General features: G+C 44.7%; 1 protein-coding gene across 1 annotated transcript in view; it reads right to left on the bottom strand.

Moving 5' to 3' along the window:
* Nucleotides 1-3651: 3651 nt before the first annotated feature.
* Nucleotides 3652-21279, bottom strand: part of LOC139260830 (cilia- and flagella-associated protein 95-like) — a 68449-nt gene continuing 50821 nt past the window's right edge. Inside the window, exons 5-6 of the mRNA XM_070877041.1 lie at nt 13071-13131; nt 3652-3849 (exon numbers count right to left, since the gene is read on the bottom strand). Of these exons, the coding sequence (XP_070733142.1) occupies nt 3652-3849; nt 13071-13131 (259 nt within the window). The remainder of the gene's footprint in view (nt 3850-13070; nt 13132-21279) is intronic.

Genomic DNA, 21279 nt, shown 5'->3' with positions numbered 1-21279 from the left:
CGAATACCACAAATGTAACACCTCTATTTAAAAAAGGAGGCAGACAGAAAGCAGGAAACTATAGACCAGTTAGCCTAACATCTGTCGTTGGGAAAATGCTGGAGTCCATTATTAAGGAAGCAGTGGCAGGACATTTGGAAAAGCATAATTCAATAAAGCAGAGTCAGCATGGTTTTATGGAAGGGAAATCATGTTTGACAAATTTGCTGGAGTTCTTTGAGGATGTAACGAGCAGAGTGGTTAAGGGGAACCAGTGGATGTGGTGTATTTGGATTTCCAGAAGGTATTCGATAAGTTGTCACATAAAAGGTTACTGCACAAGATAAGAGTTCACGGGGTTGGGGATAATATATTAACATGGATAGAGGATTGGCTAACTAACAGAAAACAGAGAGTCGGGATAAATGGGTCATTTTCAGGTTGGCAAACAGTAACTAGTGGGGTGCCGCAGGGATCGGTGCTGGGGCCTCAACTATTTACACTTGGATGAAGGGACCAAGTGTAATGTAGCCAAATTTGCTGATGATACAAAGATGGGTGGGAAAGCATATTGTGAGGAGGACACAAAAAATTTGCAAAGGGATATGGACAGGCTAAGTGAGTGGGCAAAGATTTGGCAGATGAATGTAATGCGGAAAAATATGAGGAGATCCACTTTGGTGGAAAAAATAGAAAAGCAAATTATAATTTAAATGGAGAAAAATTGCGAAGTGCTGCAGTACAGAGGGACCTGGGGGTCCTTGTGCATGAAACACAAAAAGTTAGTATGCAGGTACAGAAAGTAATCAGGAAGGCAAATGGAATGTTGGCCTTTAATGCAAGGGGGATAGAGTATAAAAGCAGAGCAGTCCTGCTACAACTGTACAGGGTATTGGTGAGGCCACACCTAGAGTTCTGCGTACAGTTTTTGTAGTATATGCAAGCACTCTAATAACGACTCCACGAGGTAAGGGTATCGTACTTAAACTATAGTGACCTTAGTCGGTTTATTGCAGCTCCTAGAGTGAGGACACCAAGAGGTGAGCTCCCTTTTATACTTGGTTACCTGCAGTGTGCTGGTGACCCTTAGGTCTCCACCAGTAGCACCCTCTGGTGGTACAGGTATGGTGTATACAGTGTGAAGGTACATTCAGTGGTCTAGTATTACAGTACATACATTAACATACATACATAACAGTTTTGGTCTCCATATTTAAGGAAGGATATACTTGCATTGGAGGCTGTTCAGAGAAGTTTCACTTGGTTGATTCCGGAGATGAGGGGGTTGACTTATTAAAATAGGTTGAGTAGGTTGGGCCTATACTTATTGGAATTCAGAAGAATGAGAGGTGATCTTTTCGAAACATACAAGATAATGAGGGGGCTCGACAAGGTGGATGCAGAGAGTATATTTCCACTCATAGGGGAAACTAAAACTAGGGGACACCGTCTCATTTAAAACTGAGATGAGGAGGAATTTCTTCTCTCAGAGAGTTGTAAATCTGTGGAATTCTCTGCCCCAGATTGCTGTGGAGGCTGGGTCATTGAATATATTTAAGGCAGAGATAGACAGATTTTTGAGCGATAAGGGAATAAAGGGTTATGGGGAGCGGGCAGGGAAGTGGAGCCATGATCTTATTGAATGGCAGAACAGGCTCAAGTGGCCAAATGGTGTACTCCTGCTCCTATTTCTTATGTTCTTATGAGAGCTCCTCTACCCACATGGACCAAGAGGCCCTCCAGAAAGAAGGATGTGGGACCAGATCACCAAAGCCCTCAGTGCCAGCAGTGTTGCCCCCACCACCTGGCTCCAGTGCCTAAAGAAGCTTCATGACTTCGGAGCAGTGGTCAAGGTCAATGAATGCATCTTCAAAAACCGTCTCCTATCAATTGCACCACTAGCCTCGCACATTGCTCATTGCACGACGCCCCCGCTCCCCATAACTCACCTACCAACAATCTGTAACAAACACGAGGCATACCTCCTTTTCCTTGCTTCACCCCACCCTTGGAAGAGATGGCGCTTACCATTCTTGACAGGAGCATGGCCGGGTCCTTGGCCAGCAGCAGGGCTGAAAGGATACGAGATGCTGGTATCCTCATACATTATCCTCCTTCTCGCATGCACCTCTTGCTTTCCCACCCTCCCTTCACCACAATTCTACACTTTTGCTTTCCTCATTTCTCACCCAATAAAAGCAGCCTGCCGAGCTAGTGGTTTACCAAGAAGAGGGAGAGAAGAGTGAAGAAGAAACTCCATCACATGATTTGAGACTCCTAGCCACCAGCTCCTAGAGGTCGTCCTGCAAGGCTATCTGCAGTGTCCCGCACTGAAAGTCAATAGCCTTCCAACAGCCATACTGCAACCATTGGGTAGCATTGCGTGACATCAGTGGGATAGGAAAAGGCACACAAGACAGTCACAAAGGGAATGCACAAGGGTGATTAATTGATGCCAATTGGATGGATAGATGTATAAAGTTGGATTGGAAAGTTTGATGTGTGGTGGCTTTTATTTCAGCATTGTGGCCAAGTGGACGCTGTGATGGTCAGTAACTGAGGGAAAAGAATGTTGAAAGGAGGATTAGGGTTGTGGACACTGGTACCATAGGCAGACGATTCCATCCCGGATATCCAAGCCAGAAAGGGGATTTCTGGGTTGTATCCTTCCTTCCACTCTTCTTCTGCCACTTCCTTTCTGCTTCTTTCCCTTCTCCCTGTGAGCGGATGCTGGAAATCTGAAATAAAAGCAGATTTTTGGATGAGCTTAAGTTTACAGAATGTGGAAGATGGGAAGCCAGCCAGGAGAGTGTTGAAAAGGTTGCCCTGCTGCAGAAGGTCCATACCGTAGCATTGGGAGAGAAACTGACTCAGGATTTGTTACTCACCCGATTATACATTCTCGCTCATCTGATTGGTGCTAGGATTACTTGACGTAGTATGCCCGCCTATGTTTGCACAATTCTATATATTGAAGTCTCCTACATTCAGATTTATCCTTAATTAAGAATAGAATGAAAATCTTTTTCACGCTCTTTTTTTTTTTACAAAACACACATTAAAATATAAAATGATCAAAGAATGACAAAATTAGTCTGTACGTCTTCCAAACAGACACACCGATCAATCATTGTGCTGCCATTGATTCCAGAGTGCTAATTGTAATGGCATTAGTTAGTTGTACCTGCTGTAGTTCTCTGTACTTATAGTGCATAGCACCAATCTGTAATCAAACCTTTCTTTAATTACTAGTGACAACTGAAGCAAGAATTGTTACAAACCATTTAGCGTTTTTGACTGTGATTTGAACTTGATTTTTTAACAAGTTCAGCTGGGTGAATGTTAGTGTCTCAGCCAATTAAGCGACTTGGGCCATTCCAAGTCGTAAAGGCAAGTCCAATTCCAAGTCATTGGCAGGCAGGGTGAGTGCGGATATAAATCACATTGGCTGTGGATCAAATCAATTTTAAGGGTAGAACTGTTTTTTTAACTATTTGAGAAGCGGTATGTTATGTCTTCATTACTATTTGATCAACAAACAAACTCAATACTTGACGAAATGTATTAGAAAAATGCTAAAAGCAGTAAATAAACAAACACATTCCTGTGCAAAAAAAAAAGGAAAAAGCTCCTCTTTAAATATGTTTACTCTTCACGGGGAAGACTGCAGGTTTACATCAGGCGAGTGGGTATTGGGTTGGACGGCGGGAAGAGGACTTTCTTGAGCTTGGAATTGGCGTAGATCCCGCTTTCATCCATCCAGGTGTTCCGGCCTTGGCGACGGTAATCATCTGTTTCCACAAACTGCGAGTGGCATTTTCTGTAATCTGCTGCCTCCTCAGGAACCTCAAGCTGCAGAGGGGTGAGCGGCTGGGCAATGGGGAGAAGAGAGAAATAGTCAAAGTTGTTAATCTTGTTTTCTACGTTTCAGTTTAAAAAAAATACACTCATAATGTAGACTCGAAATCCAAGGGGCAATGCCACAATTTCGGGCTTGTGAAATTGCTGCAGTTGCCAGGAGTGCGTGAGGTCCGTGGAATCAAGTAGGTGTGCCTGATATTGCCTCTGGAATGTGTTGCCGGTTGGTGTGGTGGGTGCTGGCTCTCTGCCTTCAAGAGGGAGCTGGACCGGTTCCTGACTGGGGCAGAGATCGCAACATATAGAAGGCAAGTGACTTTATAGAGAACACTTGGTCCATGGCAGGAGGGTCGGTAACCAGAGGACACAGATTTAAGATAATTGGCAAAAAAAACAGGGGGCAATGAGATTTCTTTTACTCCGCGAGTTGTTATGATCTGGAAAGCTCTGTCTGAAAGGATGGTGGAAGCAGATTCAATACTAACTTTCAAAAAGGAATTAGATCTCTACAAAAGGATTAATTTGCAGGGCTATGGGGAAAGAGCAGGTGAGTGGGACTATTAGGAACACTCTTTCAGAGAGCCGACACAGGCACAATGGACTGAATGGCCTCCCTCTGTGCTGTATACTTTTATGTGATCTCCTGGTCCAGTTTCGATTGCTTGAGTGGGGGGTCGGAGAGGAATTTTCCAGAGTAATTTCTACCCTTATTGGCCCTGGGTTTTCTCTGTTGTTTTAACTCTCCCAGGAGATTACATGAATGCGGGCTTGGGGGTGCAGAAAGTATTTAGTCATGATAATCCAGCCATCATGAAGTGTGGGGCAGGCTTGATAGACCTGCTGGCCATTTCCTGCCTGTTAATTTTGTATGGTTGTAAGCCTCAACGTGCTTGCCGATTTCATAAAGGAAAAAAAAATGTGGAAGCTGGCTAATAATTTACAAAAGGATATACTTGCTTCAGAGACAGTTCAGAGAAGGTTCACTAGGTTGATTCCGGAGATGAGGGGGTTGACATGAGGAAAGGTTGAGTAGGTTGGGCCTTTACTCATTGGAGTTCAGAAGAATGAGAGGTGATTTTATCGAAACGTATTAGATTATGAGGGGGCTTGACAAGGTGGATGCAGAGAGGATGTTTCCACTGATCTGGGAGACTAGAACTAGAGGGCATAACCTTAGAATAAGGGGCCGCCCATTTAAAACGGAGATGAGGAGGAATTTCTTCTCTCAGAGGGTTGTAAATCTGTGGAATTCGCTGTCTCAGAGAACTGTGGAAGCTGGGTCTATTGTGTTCCTAACACAGATGAGACTGCACACAGGGAGGTTAAAGTAACAGTGACCTCAGTCTTTATTAAGACACTCCAGAGTGAGGAACAGGCCTTCGGGGCCGGCTTATATACAGTACTCCCACAGGATGCTGGGAACCCTTGGGACTTCAGGGGATGCGCTTCCTGGTGGCGGAACATGGGAGTGCATGCTTTACAGATACACAACATCACTCCCCCTCTAAAGTCAAAGTGAAAACTATTTACAAGGTGAGGCGGTCAGGAGCCTTTCTTTCCCTGGTGGACCGCCTTGGTACAAATGTCTGTTCTGGTGTGTTGGCTGTGCCCTCGCTGGGCTGGTGTGTTGTTGGTCCTGCAGGGCTGTTGGGTGAGCCTCGCCTTGCTGGGCTGATGGGCATGATGGGTTTGATTTCCTGGTCCAGGGTGGTGTCGTCGATCCTTTGGGTGTGTGTTGTGGGCTCGAAAAAGGTGGTGTTTGCTGTGGGTTGTTCAGGGCAGTCTGTGAACCACAACCTCGTTTGGTCCAGGTACTTTCTGCAAATTTGTCCATTGTCTAGTTTGACTACAAACACCCTACTCCCTTCTTTAGCTATCACCATGCCGCGACTCACTGGGACCATGTCCATTGTTTTGCACATACACAGGGTCATTCAGACCAATTTCCCGTGACACAGTGGCACGACCATCATAGACATTTTGTTGCTGCCGCCTGCTCTCTACCTAATCACGCAGGTTGGGGTGAACCAGCGAGAGTCTGGTTTTAAGCGTCCTTTTCATGAGTAGCTCAGCCGGGAGCGCCCCTTTGAGCGAGTGGGGTCTCGTGCGGTAGCTGAGCAGTACTCGGGGCAGGCGGGTTTGGAGTTAGCCTTCAGTGACTCGTTTAAGGCTCTGTTTGATTGTTTGTACTGCCCGCTCTGCCTGCCCAGTGGAGGTTGGTTTAAATGGGGTCGAGGTGACATGTTTGATCCCATTGGAGATCATGAATTCTTTAAATTCAGCACTGGTGAAACATGGCCCGTTGTCACTGACCAGTATGTCAGGCAGGCTGTGGGTGACAAACATGGCCCTCAGGCTTTCAATGGTGGCGGTGGCGGTGCTTCCCGACATTATTTCACATTCAATCCATTTTGAAAAAGCATCCACCACCACCAGAAACATTTTACTGAGAAACGGGCCCGCATAGTCGACATGGATCCTCGACCATGATCTGGAGGGCCAGGACCACAAACTTAGTGGTGCCTCTCTGGGCGCGTTGCTCAACTGAGCACACACGCTGCATTGCCGTGCACAGGACTCTATGTCAGAGTCGATACCGGGCTGCTACACATCGATTTGGCTATCGCTTTCATCATTACTATACCCGGATGTGTGGAGATCTGAGATGAACGTCTCCCTGCCCTTTTTGGGTAGCACTACGCGATTACCCCACAACAGGCAGTCTGCCTGAATGGACAGCTCGTCCTTTCGCTGCTGGAATGGCTTGATTAGCTCTTGCATTTCAACGGGGCTGCTGGCCTAGCTCCCATGCAGTACACAGTTTTTTACTAGGGACAGCAGAGGATCTTGGCTGGTCCAAGTCCTAATCTGGCGGGCTGTGACAGGCGATTTATCATTTTCAAATGCTTCCATGACCATTAACAAGTCTGCGGGCTGCGCCACCATCAACAAGTTTGCCATTTCCACCCCCGTGGTGGGCAATGGTAGCCAACTGAGAGCATCCGCACAGTTCTCGGTGCCTGGCCTGTGGCGGATGGTATACTTATACGCTGATAGCGCAAGTGCCCACCTTTGTATGCGGGCTGAGGCATTAGTAGTTATCCCCTTGTTTTCAGTGAACAGGGATATGAGGGGCTTGTGATCGGTTTCCAGCTCAAATTTGAGGCAAAACAGGTACTGATGCATTTTCTTTACCCCGAACACACACACTAATGCCTCTTTCTCAATCATGTTGTTGGCTTTCTCAGCCTTAGACAAGCTCCTGGAGGCATAGGCGACAGGTTGCAACTTCCCCGCAACGTTAGCTTGTTGTAATGCACACCCGACTCCATACGACGACGCATCACATGCTAGCACAAGTCTTTTACACGGGTCATATAATACAAGCAGCTTGTTGGAGCATAAAATGTTTCTGGCTTTCTCAAAGGAATTATTTGGTTTTTCCCCCATACCCAGTTCTCACCTTTACGTATTAAACGTGTAGGGGCTCTAAGAGGGTGCTTAACACCGGTAGGAAGTTACCAAAATAGTTGAGGAGTTCCAGGAACGACCGCAGCTCCGTGACGTTCTATGGCCTGGGTGTGTTCCTGATAGCTTCTGTCCTAGCGTCTGTGGACCGAATGCCGTCCACCGCGATCTTTCTCCCCAAAAACTCAACTTCTGTTGCCATGAAGACGCATTTCGACCTCTTCAGCCGCAGCCCTACGCGATCAAATTGCTGGAGGATCTCCTCCAGGTTTTGTAGGTGCTCGACGGTGTCACGGTCCGTGACCAATATGTCGTCCTAAAAAACCACTGTGCGTGGTACCGACTTGAGTCGGCTCTCCATGTTTCTCTGGAAGATCGCTGCAGCCGACCGAATTCCAAACGGGCATCTGTTGTAGATGAACAATCCCTTGTGCGTGTTGATGCAAGTGAGGCCCTTCGAAGACTCCTCCATCTCCTGCGTCATGTAGGCCGAAGTCAGGTCGAGCTTGGTGAACGTCTTGCCTCCTGCCAGCATCGCAAATAGGTCGTCTACCTTAGGTAGCGGGTATTGGTCCTGTAGCGAGAAGCAATTAATAGTTACTTTATAATCGCCGCAAATCCTAACCGTGCCATCACTTTTGAGTACTGGAACAATCGGGCTGACCCACTCACTGAATTCCACTGGGGAGATGATGCCCTCGCGTTGCAGCCTGTCCAGCTCGATTTCCACTCTCTCCCTCATCATGTGAGGTACCGCTCGCGCCTTGTGGTGAATGGGTCGTGCCTCTTGGACCAAGTGGATCCGCAACTTCACCCCGGAAAAGTTTCCAATGCCTGGCTCAAAAAGGGAAGGAAATTTGTTAAGAACCTGGGTACATGAGGTCTCATCGGCATGTGTTAGCGCTCGGATGTCATCCCAGTTCCAGCGGAATTTGCCCAGCCAGCTCCTTCCAAATAGTGTGGGGCCATCGCCCGGGACAATCCAGAGTGGCAGTTCATGCACCGTGCCCTCGTAGGTGACCTTGACCATGGTGCTGCCCAGGACAGTGATGAGCTCTTTGGTGTAAGTTCTCAGTTTCGTGTGGATGGGGCTCAGGGCTGGTCTGAGTGCCTTTTTGCAACTCAGTCTCTCAAACATCTTTTTACGCATGATGGATTGGCTAGCGCCAGTGTCCAGTTCTATGGCTATGGGTAAGCCATTCAATTTTACATTTAGCATTATAGGTGGACACTTCGTTGAAAATGTGTGCACCCCATGTACTTTAGCACCTGCCTCCTCTCCCTGAGGCTCAAAATTGCTTTGATCCACCATGGACCGATCTTCCTCTGCCACGTGGTGGTTAGCAGGTTTTGCAGAGCTTGCAGCTCGTCTGCAAGCTCGTTGGAGGTACCCCATTGTTCCACAGCTCTTGCAAACATACCCTTTGAAGCGGCATGAAGAGGCTGAATGGAAGCCTCCACAATGCCAACAAGGTGTGAATTGCCTTGCATTCATCCTTTGTTGCAGACTCTGAGTCATCTGGTTCACCGGAGGCCTGCTGGCAGTTGCAGATTCGTGGTTCCTGCCCTGTACATTTCTGCTCGCAAACACAGTTCCAGTTAATTTATGAACATTGTTAGCACTTGTGTGCTGAGAGATTTGTTTGGTGTTATCACTGGTGGACATAAACGCCTGTGCTATCGCAATGGCCTTACTGAGGGTCGGTGTCTCTACAGTCAAAAGTTTTCATAGGATGGTCTCGTGGCCAATGCCCAGTACAAAAAAGTCCACATTGTCCTGCAAGTTGCCTTAGCTCGGCGACGTAGCTCGACACTTCCTGACCTTCAGATCGCTGGCACGTGTAGAACCGATACCTCGCCATCAGCACACTTTCCCTCGGGTTAAGATGCTCCCGAACCAGTGTACACAGCTCCTCATACGACTTATCTGTGGGTTTCACCGGAGCCAAAAGATTCTTCATGAGGCTGTAGGTCGGTGCCCCACAGACCGTGAGGAGGACCGCTCTCCTTTTTGCAGCGCTTCCTTCTCCGTCCAGCTCGTTGGCTACAAAGTACTGGTCTAGCCATTCAACATAGGCTTCCCAGTCCCCAACCTCCGAGAACTTCTCCAGGATGCCCACAGTTTGCTGCATCTTTGCGTTGGATTCATATACTCGTCGCCAGTTATTGTGTTCCTAACACAGATGAGACTGCACAGAAGGAGTTAAGATAACAGTGACCTCAGTCTTTATTAAGACACTCCAGAGTGAGGAACAGACCTTAGGGGCTGGCTTATATACAGTGCTCCCAAGGGATGCTGGGATCCCTTGGGAATTCAGGGGATGCGCTCCCTGGTGGCGGAACATGGGAGTGCATGCTTTACAGATACACAATAGGGTCATTGAATAAAAGAGATAGACAGTTTCTTAACGGCTAAGGGAAAAAGGGGTTATGGGGAGCGGGCAGGGAAGTGGACCTGAGTCCATGATCGGCTCAGCCATGATGGTATTAAATGGCGGCGCAGGCTTAAGGGGCCATATAAGAACATAGCATAAGAAGATAAGAAATAGGAATAGGAGTAGGCCATATGTGCCCTCGAAACTGCTCCGCCATTCAATAAGATCATGGCTGATCTGATCATGGACTCAGCTCCACTTCCTTGCCCACTCCCCATAACCCTTTATCCCCTTATCATTTAAGAAACTGTCTATTTCTGTCTCAAATTTATTCAATGTCCCAGCTTCCACAGCTCTCTGAGGCAGCGAATTCCACAGATTTACAACCCTCAGAGAAGAAATTTCTCCTCATCACTGTTTTAAATGGGTGGCCCCTTATTCTAAGATCATGCCCTCTAGTTCTAGTCTCCTCTATCAGTGGAAACATCCTCTCTGCATGCACATTGACAAGCCCCCTCATAATCTTATACATTTCAATAAGATCATCTCTCATTCTTCTGAATTCCAATGAGTAGAGGCCCAACCTGCTCAACCTTTCCTCATAAGTCAAACCCTCATCTCCGGAATCAACCTAGTGAACCTTCTCTGAACTGCCTCCAAAGTAAGTATATTTTTTCGTAAATATGGAAACCAAAACTGCACGCAGTATTCCAGGTGTGGCCTCACCAATACCCTGTATAACTGTAGCAAGACTTCCCTGCTTTTATACTCCATCCCCTTTGCAATAAAGACCAAGATTCCATTGGCCTTCCTGATCTCTTGCTGTACCTGCATACTATCCTTTTGTGTTTCATGCACAAGTACCCCCAGGTCCCGCTGTACTGCAGCACTTTGCAATCTTTATTTAAATAATAACTTGCGCTTTGATTTTTTCTGCCAAAGTGCATGACCTCACACTTTCCAACATTATACTCCATCTGCCAAATTTTTGCCCACTCACTTAGCCTGTCTATGTCCATTTGCAGATTTTTTGTGTCTTCCTCACACATTGCTTTTCCTACCATCTTTGTATCATCGGCAAACTTGGCTATGTTATACTCAGTCCCTTCTTCCAAGTCGTTAATATAGATTGTAAATAGTTGGGGTCCCAGCACTGATCCCTGCAGCACCCCACTAGTTACTGGCCTACTCCTGCTCCTATTTCTTATGTTCTTATGTTCTTAATAGTGTCCAAACCTCATTAATGCCTGCAAAAATATGCCAACTATTATAATAACATGACAATTCCCCTTGTTATTCTACAGATTGACCAGAATAATACCGGGGCTAAAAGGGTTCAATTATGAAGACAGATTGCATAGATTATGCTTGTAGTCCCTTGAGTATAGAAGATCAAGGGTTAATCTAATTGAGATGTTTAGAATGATTAAAGGATTTGATAGCATAGGAAGAGATAAACTATTTCCTCTAGTTGGGGGAGGGGTGCATGGCGGGGAGGGTGGCGGGGGGGTGGGGGGGATGAGTCCAGAACAAGGGAACAATAACCTTAAAATTAGAGCTAGTCCATTCGGGGGTTAAGACAGGAAGCACTTCTTCACACGAAGGGTAGTGGAAATCTAGAACTCTCGTCCCCCAAAAACGTGTTGAGGCTGGGGGTCAGTTGAAAATGTCAAAACTGAAATGGATAGATTTTTGTTAGGCAAAGGGGATTAAAGAATATGGAAGCCAAGGCAGGAAAATAGAATTAAGAAATAGATCAGCCATGAAATGAATGAATGGTGGAACAGGCTCGAGGTGTTGAATGGCCTCCTCCTGGTCCAATGTTCCTATGCCAACTCTGGTTGGAGGCATTCCAGGAGGTTCGATCACATGACGTCTGATAACTTGATGAATGCAAAATGGCATTGCATTTACCTCATGAGTCCGCTGTAGTTGCATATTTGTGCTCGTGGATTCACGGCAGCAACTGCTGTGCGAGAAGTTCGGAGAACTAGGAGGTCAAGAAGAGAAACCGAGGGAGGGGATACAGGGAAATTGAAGCTGGGGGAGGGGTTCGCAGGGCAGAAACAAGATGTGGGAGGAACTTTGATTCCATCAGTAACTAATAGTAACTTATTGAAATTTCACCGGTAACTCTACAGGTATATTTGTGCATGGCAGCAGCGACCATTTTTGACCACGATCAGGGAATTTGATCAGTCATTAATGGTGCAGAATACTGGATGTGGCTACACGCTATGATTCCCTATACAGCGCGTCCCTGATCTTGGCAATGCCATTAAGGGGCGTGAGAGAGAGAGAAAGAGGGAAATGAAAAAAAGAGGGGATAGAAAGAGGGAAAATAAAGAGGGAAACTAAAGAAAGAATGAAAAGAAAGAAAAAAGAAAGGCTTGCATTTATATTGCACCTTTCACGACCTCAGGGTGACCTAAAGCGCTTTACAGTCAATTAAGTTCTTTTAGTGTGTAGTCACTGTTGTAATGTAGGAAATGCAGCAGCCAATTTGTGAAGAGCAAGGTCCCACAACCAGCAATGTGATAATGATAATAATATTGACCAGATAATCTGTTTTAGTGATAACTATTAGCCAGGACACAGGGGATAACTCCCCTGCTTTTCTTTGAAAAATGGTGGCCATTGGATCTCTTACATCCACCTGAGAGAGCAGACAGGGGCCTTGGTTTAATGTCTCATCTGAAAGACGGCACCTCAGACAGTGCAGCACTCCCTCAGTATTGCAGTGGGAGTGCCAGCTGGAGTTTCTTGGTCCAGTTTCTGGAGGGGGATCCACAAACCTTCTGATTCAGAGGCGAGAGTGCTACCCACTGAGCCACAGCTGACAATTCAAGCTTACCGCCCTCCGAACTCCTCATTGTGCAATCGTAATTGTAATGTTTCATTGACTGCACTGTGAAAGCTGACGACACAAGTCAATGCCTTCCAGGAGGCTGTACATTTACATGTAGCACAAAAGTTACAACAAAACTGGGAGGAGCTGTCAATGCTAATTTTATGTAGATGAAAGAATAGGGCTGTCTACCCAAAGCTGCAGTAAGATTAAACATATTCATACCAACATAATCAGAAAAATATATACTGTACAGTAGTTTCTTTCTTTTGGCTTCTAAGCACAAAATGTTCCATTTGGCAGCACTGTAATGGAAAAGATTACAGAGGTGCCTAATCACTTGTGTCATAGTGGTCTGATGATGATGGCGGGCCAGTTTCTGCTAGCTATTAAGCACGGTAGTCCCAATGGATGCCAACAAAAACCATCAGTGTGACATATGGAAAACAAAGTCCCATATTTCGCAACCATTGCATGAAAATCTGCTTGAAGTTATTATTTAGAGCATAAAGTTAGAAGCAGTCTCAAATGATTAAACTTACAGGACTCGGAGTAGAATGGTAAGGAGGAGAATAATCATAATTATAAGTTGTTTCTAGATACCTGAAAGAGATAAAGATAGAACGGAACTAGCATATTTATAGCAAAAGTTAAGATAATTAGCATCTTCAAAAAAAAGTATGACATTTTGTAATATGTCGTGTAGATATCCATATTTGTATAAGTATGTCGTTTTCCACATCGCTTTTCAGTCAATCTTTGTGAATCGACCACAATCAAATCTGAGGGCATGTGTGTATGATTTGTCTTTCACTTTGCCAACAGCGTAAAAAAGGAACATGGAAATGAAAATAGATTCAGCATCTATATTCTACTGGTGGAATGTCATCACTGTTGCATCTAATAAAATATCCCAGCTGTCTGAGAAAGATGAAAACATTATATTGCATGGCTTGGATGCTCCAATGCACATCCCCAAACCAATTAATCCCCACATGGCGCATTCCTAATCTCTGCTGTGCACTCCTGTACAGTTGTAGCAGGACTTCCCTACATTTATGCTCCATTCCCCTTGCAATAAAGGCCAACATTCTATTTGCCTTCCTAATTATTTACTGTACATGCATACTAACTTTTCGTGTTTCATGTACAAGGACCCCTAGATCTCTCTGTACCATAGCATTTTGTAATCTCTCTCCATTTAAATAATAATTTGTTTTTTTAATTTTTCCTACCAAAGTGGATAACCTCGCATTTTCCCACATTATACTCCATCTGCCAGGAGCAGGAGTAGGCCATTTGGCCTCTCGAGCCTGCTCCGCCATTCAATTACATCATGGCTGATCTGATCTTGGCCTCAACTCCACTTCCCCGCCCTCTCCCCGTAACCCTTAATTCCCTTATTGGTTAAAAATCTATCTATCTTTGACTTGAATACATTCAATGAGCTAGCCTCAACTGCTTCCTTGGGCAGAGAATTCCACAGATTCACAACCCTCTGGGAGAAGAAATTCTTTCTCAACTCGGTTTTAAATTGGCTCCTCCGTATTTTGAGGCTGTGCCCCCTAGTTCTAGTCTCCCCGACCAGTGGAAACAACCTCTCTGCCTCTATCTTGTCTATCCCTTTCATTATTTTAAATGTTTCTCTAAGACCACCCCTCATCCTTCTGAACTCCAACAAGTAAAGACCCAGTCTACTCAATCTATCATCATAAGGTAACCCCCTCATCTCCGAAATCAGCCTAGTGAATCGTCTCTGTACCCCTTCCAAAGCTAGTATATCCTTCCTTAAGTAAGGTGACCAAAACTGCACGCAGTACTCCAGGTGCGGCCTTACCAATACCTTATACAGTTGCAGCAAGACCTCCCTGCTTTTGTACTCCATCCCTCTCGCAATGAAGGCCAACATTCCATTCGCCTTCCTGATTACCTGCTGCACCTGCAAACTAACCTTTTGGGATTCATGCACAAGGACCCCCAGGTCCCTCTGCACCACAGCATGTTGTAATTTCTCCCCATTCAAATAATATTCCCTTTTACTGTTTTTTTTCCAAGGTGGATGACCTCACACTTTCCGACATTGTATTCCATCTGCCAAACCTTAGCCCATTCGCTTAACCTATCCAAATCTCCTTGCAGCCTCTTTGAGTCCTCTATACAACCCACTTTCCCACTAATCTTAGTGTCATCTGCAAATTTTGTTACACTACACTCTGTCCCCTCTTCCAGGTCATCTATGTATATTGTAAACAGTTGTGGTCCCAGCACTGATTCCTGTGGCACACCACTAACCACTGATTTCCAACCGGAAAAGGACCCATTTATCCCGACTCTCTGCTTTCTGTTCGCCAGCCAATTCTCTATCCATACTAATACATTTCCACTGACTCCGCGTACCTTTACCTTCTGCAGTAACCTTTTGTGTGACACCTTATCGAATGCCTTTTGGAAATCTAAATACACCACATCCATCGGTACACCTCTATCCACCATGCTCGTTATATCCTCAAAGAATTCCAGTAAGTTAGTTAAACATGATTTCCCTTTCATGAATCCATGCTGCGTCTGCTTGATTGCACTATTCCTATCTAGATGTCCCGCTATTTCTTCCTTAATGATAGTTTCAAGCATTTTCCCCACTACAGATGTTAAACTAACCGACCTATCGTTACCTGCCTTTTGCCTGCCCCCTTTTTTTAAACAGAGGCGTTACATTAGCTGCTTTCCTATCCACTGGTACCTCCCCAGAGTCCAGAGAATTTTGGTAGATTATAACGAATGCATCTGCTATAACTTCCGCCATCTCTTTTAATACCCTGGGATGCATTTCATCAGGACCAGGGGACTTGTCTACCTTCAGTCCCATTAGCCTGTCCAGTAATACCCCGCTAGTGATAGTGATTGTCTCAAGGTCCTCCCTTCCCACATTCCTGTGGCCTGCAAATTTTGGTATGGTTTTTGTGTCTTCCACTGTGAAGACGGAAGCAAAATAATTGTTTAAGGTCTCAGCCATTTCCACATTTCCCATTATTAAATCCCCCTTTTCATCTTCTAAGGGACCAACATTTACTTTAGTCACTCTTTTCCGTTTTATATCTCTGTAAAAGCTTTTACTATCTGTTTTTATGTTTTGCGCAAGTTTATCTTCGTAATCTATCTTCCCTTTCTTTATTGCTTTTTTAGTCATTCTTTGCTGTTGCTTAAAATTTTCCCAATCCTCTAGTTTCCCACTAACCTTGGCCACCTTATACGTATTGGTCTTTGATTTGATACTTTCCTTTATTTCCTTGGTTATCCACGGCTGGTTATCCCTTCTCTTGCCGCCCTTCTTTTTTACTGGAATATATTTTTGTTGCGCACTCTGAAAGAGCTCCTTAAAAATCCTCCACTGTTCCTCAATTGTGCCACCGTTTAGTCTGTGTTTCTAGTCTACTTTAGGCAACTCTGCCCTCATCCCACTGTAGTCCCCTTTGTTTAAGCATAGTACGCTCGTTTGAGACACTACTTCCTCACCCTCAATCTGTATTACAAATTCAACCATACTGTGATCACTCATTCCGAGAGGATCTTTTACTTGGAGATCGTTTATTTTTCCTGTCTCATTACGCAGGACCAGATCTAAGATGGCTTGTTCCCTTGTAGGTTCTGTTACATACTGTTCTAAGAAACAATCCCATATGCATTCTATGAATTCCTCCTCCAGGCTACCCCGTGCGATTTGATTTGACCAATCGATATGTAGGTTAAAATCCCCCATGACTACTGCCGTTCCTTTTTCACATGCCTCTATGAGAAGAAATTCCTCCTTATCCCCATTTTAAATGGGCGACCCCTTATTCTGAAACTATGCCTCCTGTTTTAGATTCCCCCACAAGGGGAAACATCCTCTCTGTGCCAACCCTGTCAAGCCTCCTCATAAATTATACGTTTCAATAAGATCACCTCTCATTCTTCTAAACTCCAATGAGTATAAGCCCAACCTGCACAACCTTTTTACATAAGACAACCTCTTCATCTCAGGAATCAACCTAGTAAACCTTCTCTGAACTGCCTCCAATGCATGTATATCCTTCCTTAAATACGGAGATCAAAACTGAATGCAGTACGCTAGGTGTGGTCTCACCAACGCCCTGTACAGATGTAGCAGGACTTCCCTACTTTTATACTCCATCCCCCTTGCAATAAAGGCCAACGTTCCATTTGCCTTCCTAATTACTTGCTATAACTGCATGCTAAACTTTTGTTGTTCATGTACAAGGACCCCCAGATCCCTCTGTACCATAGCATGCTATAGTCTCTCGCCATTTAAATAATATGTTGCTGTTCTATTCTTGCTACCAAAGTGGATATCATATTTTCCCACATTATACTCCATCTGCCAAATTTGTGCCCACTCACTTAACCTATCTATATCCGTTTGCAGACTCTTTGGGCCCGATTTTGGTGCTTACCAATGGTCTGCCGAGTTCCCGGTGGTATCGCGGCGGTCTGTCGTTTTTCACCGTCGGCAGACCACCGAGACGTAAGGCCTCAACTTTGGTCGTCTTCTTGTTGGCTGTCTGCCAACGTTGTGCAAGCGTTGCACAGTGGGCGGTCTCGCAGAATGGAGTCGAGCTGGAGAAAGGCTTTCCTCGATCGACGGTATAACAGCACACTGCACATGCGCAAAATTTTTTTTTCCAAACTTGTATTTTTCAAACAACTAAATGCACTCCAAAAAGCCTTCTTTGTTTTAAAATTGACTATTTAAAGGCCACTTACTCCAACTTCAGTGTTCTCCTCCAAATGATGCTGCTTCTCTCTGGTGATCTCGATTTTTCACGATTTTTTTATAATTGATTTTTTTTCTTGTGAATACAACTGCAGTGCTCTGCTTCAAAGCTCCTGCTTATCTCCAAATGTTGCTGCTCCTCCCGATGTCCAAATGAACTCACAACGCACTACCGCCCACTTTACTAAGCATAAAAGCCTGTTTTCCAGAACGGTATGCTTCAGGGTGGTATATCAGTGGTGAGTGACAAGTGTTGCCGTTTTCAGCGGTATGTCAGGCCTTCAGTGTGGGCGGACGGTGCACATACCGCTCGGCGGTACCAAAGTCGCGCTGGGCGTTATGTCGATGGTATGCAGCTGTTTCTTCAATTCTCGCCGATATGCTGGCATTCTGTGGGCGGTAGTGGGCGGTATATCCACCAAAATCGGGCCCTTTGTGTCCTCCTCACAACTTGTTTTCGCATCTACCAACCTGAAAATGACCCATTTATCCCAACTCTCTGATTTCTGCTAATTAGCCAATCCTCTATCAACACTAATATATTACTCCTAAACCCCTGAGCTCTTCTCTTGTGGAATAACCTTTTATGTGGCACCTTATCGATTGCCTTCTGGAAATCCAAATACACCACATCTACTGATTCCTCTTTATCCACCCTGCTCATTACATCCTCAAAGAACTCCAGCAAATTAGTCCAACGTGATTTCCCTTTCACAAAACCATGCTGACTCTGCTTGACTGTATTATGATTTTCTAAATGTCCTGCTACTACTTCCTTCATAATGGACTCCAGCATTTTCCCAATGACAGGTGTTAGGCTAACTGGTCTATAGTTTCCTGCTTTCTGTCTCCCTCCTTTCTTAAATAGGGCTATTCCATTTGCATTTTTCCAATCAGCTGGGACCTCTCCAGAATCCAGAGAATTTTGGTAGATTGCAACCAATGCATCCACTATTTCTGCAGCCACTTCTTTTAAGACCCTAGGATGTAAGCCATTAGGTCCAGGGGATTTGTCCACCTTTAATCCCATTATTTTACTGATTGTTTTAAGTTCCCCCTCCCAAAAGCAACTTGATTATCTATTATTGGGCTGCTTTTAGTGTCTTCTACCATGAAGACCAATAACAAATATTTGTTCAATGTCTCTGCCATTTCCCTGTTCCCAATTATTAATTCCCCAGTCTCATCATCAAAGGGACCAATGTTTACTTTAGCTACTCTTTTCCTTTTCATATACCTATTGATGCTCCTTCTGTCTGTTTGTATATTTCTTGCTAGTTTACTCTCATGATCTATCTTCTCCCTCTTTATTTTTTTTTAGTCATCCTTTGCTGGTTTCCAAACATTTCCCAATCCTCTGGCCTACCACTAATCTTTGCAACATTATATGCCTTTGTTTTAAATTTGATACCTTCCTTTACTTCCTTAGTTAGCCATGGATGGCTCATCCTTCTCTTAGAGTCTTTCCTTCTCACTGGAATATATTTTTGCTTAGCGTTATGACATGTCTCCTTAAATGTCTGCCACTGCTTATCTACCGTCTTACACTTTAATCTATTGTCCCAGTCCACTTTAGCCAATTCTGCTTTCATGATTTTGTAATTGCCTTTATTTAGGTTCAGGACACTGGTTTGAGAACCAACTTTCTCACCCTCAAACTGAATTTGAAATTCTACCATACTATGATCACTCTTTCCTAGAGGATACTTTATTGTGAGATTAATTAATCCAGTCTCATTACACAGTGCCACATCTAAGATAGCTTGCTCCCTGGTTCCACAACATATTGTTCGAAGAAACCATCCCGAATACACTCTATGAACTCGTCCTCAAGGCTACCTTGACCAATTTGATTTGTCCAATGAATATGAAGATTAAAATCTCCCATGATTATTGCAGTAAGAAACAGGAGCAGGAGTAGGCCATATGGTCCTTCGATCATGGCTGATCTTTTACATTAACTCTACCTTCCCGCACTATCCCTATATCCCTTGATTCCCTTAGTATCCAAAAATCTATCGATGTCAGCCTTGAAGATACTCAACGACTGAGCATCCACAGCTCTTTAAGGTCCTAACTGGCTGATCCCTTATTCTGACTGAGACTGTAGCTCCTAGTTCTAGACTCCCCAGTCAGAAGAAACATCCTCCCAGCATCTACTCTGTCAAGTCCCTTAAGAATTTTATATGTTTCAATGAGATCACCTCTCAGTCTTCTAAATTCTTGAGAATATAGGCCTAGTCTGCACAATCTCTCCTCATGGGACAATCCTCTCATCCCAGGAATCAGTCTGGTGAACCTTTGTTGCACTCCCTTTGAGGCAAGTATATCCTTCCTTAGGTAAGGAGACCAACCTGTAAACAGTTTGTGATCTCACCAAGGCCCTATATAATTTACTCTCTCGCAGGTCGGGGTCTATGACGTCCCAAGCCCGCCGCTCCAGCTCTTTTACTTCCCGACCTGCGGAGCTGTTCTCTCGCAGGTCGGGGGGACACGATGTTCCAGGCCCACCACTCCAGCTCTTTTACTTCGGAGCTAGTGTTTGTGGCAAGATGCAGTGAATGTTTATGGCAGAGGAGCGGTAAGAGATCATGGCGGAGGTGCGACAGATGAGGGTACGGGGCCCAGAAGAGCTGAGGGCCCAGGGGCAGCACGGGCCAGCCCACACTGCGCTGTAGGTCTATGCAGCAGAGCAGGTCTCCAATCATCTTGGTTAATCCTTGCCACTGGACCAAGACCTAGCTCTGTCAAGCCCGTGTGGTGGCTGATGTGCAACGGTCACCACACAGTAAAAAAAAATTCACACATAGGCATTTTCCACCCCCTCAATTGGAGTTCAGGACTGGAACATCGGGTCCTTCATCGTAACACCTGTGAACTCGTGGAAGCAAGTCATCCTCGTTCAAGAACCGCTAATGATGATGACGATGATGATGATGATATAATTTACTAGAATGGTACAAGGGATGAAGGACTTCAGTTATGAAGTGGTGCAGAGAGACTGGAGAAGCTGGAGCTGTTCTCCTTAGAGCAGAGACGGTTAAAGGGAGATTTGATCGATATGTTCAAAATTATGACGGTTTTTGATAGAGTAAATAAGGAAAAACTGTCTCCAGTAGCAGGAGGGGTGGTAACCAAAGGACACAGATTTAAGGTAATTGGCAAAATAACCAGAAGGGAGGTGAGGATAATTTTTTTATGCAGCGAGTTATTATGATCTGGAATGCATTACCTGAAAGGATGGTGGAAGCAGATTCAATAATAACTTTTAAAAGGGAATCGGAAAAATTGGCAAAACTATGGGGAAGGAGCAGGATAGTGGGATTGACTAGATAGCTCTTTCAAAGATGGTCTGAATGGCCTCCTTCTTTGCTGTATCATTCTATGATTCTGTAAAGAACATCTGAGAGCGTGGTCCAGGATGTCAAATGATGGTCTTGCCTCTAATTCAGCCAGAATGCACTAAAATCAATAGGCTGGCTGATTATGAAATGAACTTAAAATGTACAGCAGTGGCCTGATTTAAAGAGATTGTGCTTTTGTCAGATGAGGTTCACAGACATCAACTCACACTCAGAAAATTGACTATTAGATAAGTCAGTTCAACCCTTTTTTCAGCATCAATGTGTTGTAGAAGTATAGTCACAGACAGCTGTTCCTTATTTTAATTTGCATGAGTAATGGCTTAGATTAATTTAACCACAGAAATAGGAACATTTGTAATTTTACTGTAACTTGTCTTATTTTTCTTCCCTCCAATCTTCTCATCTCCTGTTCCAAAGACGGTGATTCACATTATAATTCCATGAGTGCAGTTAGCACTCTATTAACCTCGCACACGTTGACATTCATGCAAGCTCAATCAGGGAATGTTGACATGGGATTCAATGCCATTTGGCGATGCATATTGTCCATGTGTTCACTCAACAGCATGGAAACACCACCACCTCCAAGTCACACACCATCCTGACTTGGAAGTA

This window comes from Pristiophorus japonicus, chromosome 1, assembly GCF_044704955.1.
Source record: "Pristiophorus japonicus isolate sPriJap1 chromosome 1, sPriJap1.hap1, whole genome shotgun sequence".
NCBI classification, from domain to species: Eukaryota; Metazoa; Chordata; class Chondrichthyes; family Pristiophoridae; genus Pristiophorus; species Pristiophorus japonicus.
This window is presented reverse-complemented; position numbering and strand designations above follow the sequence as displayed.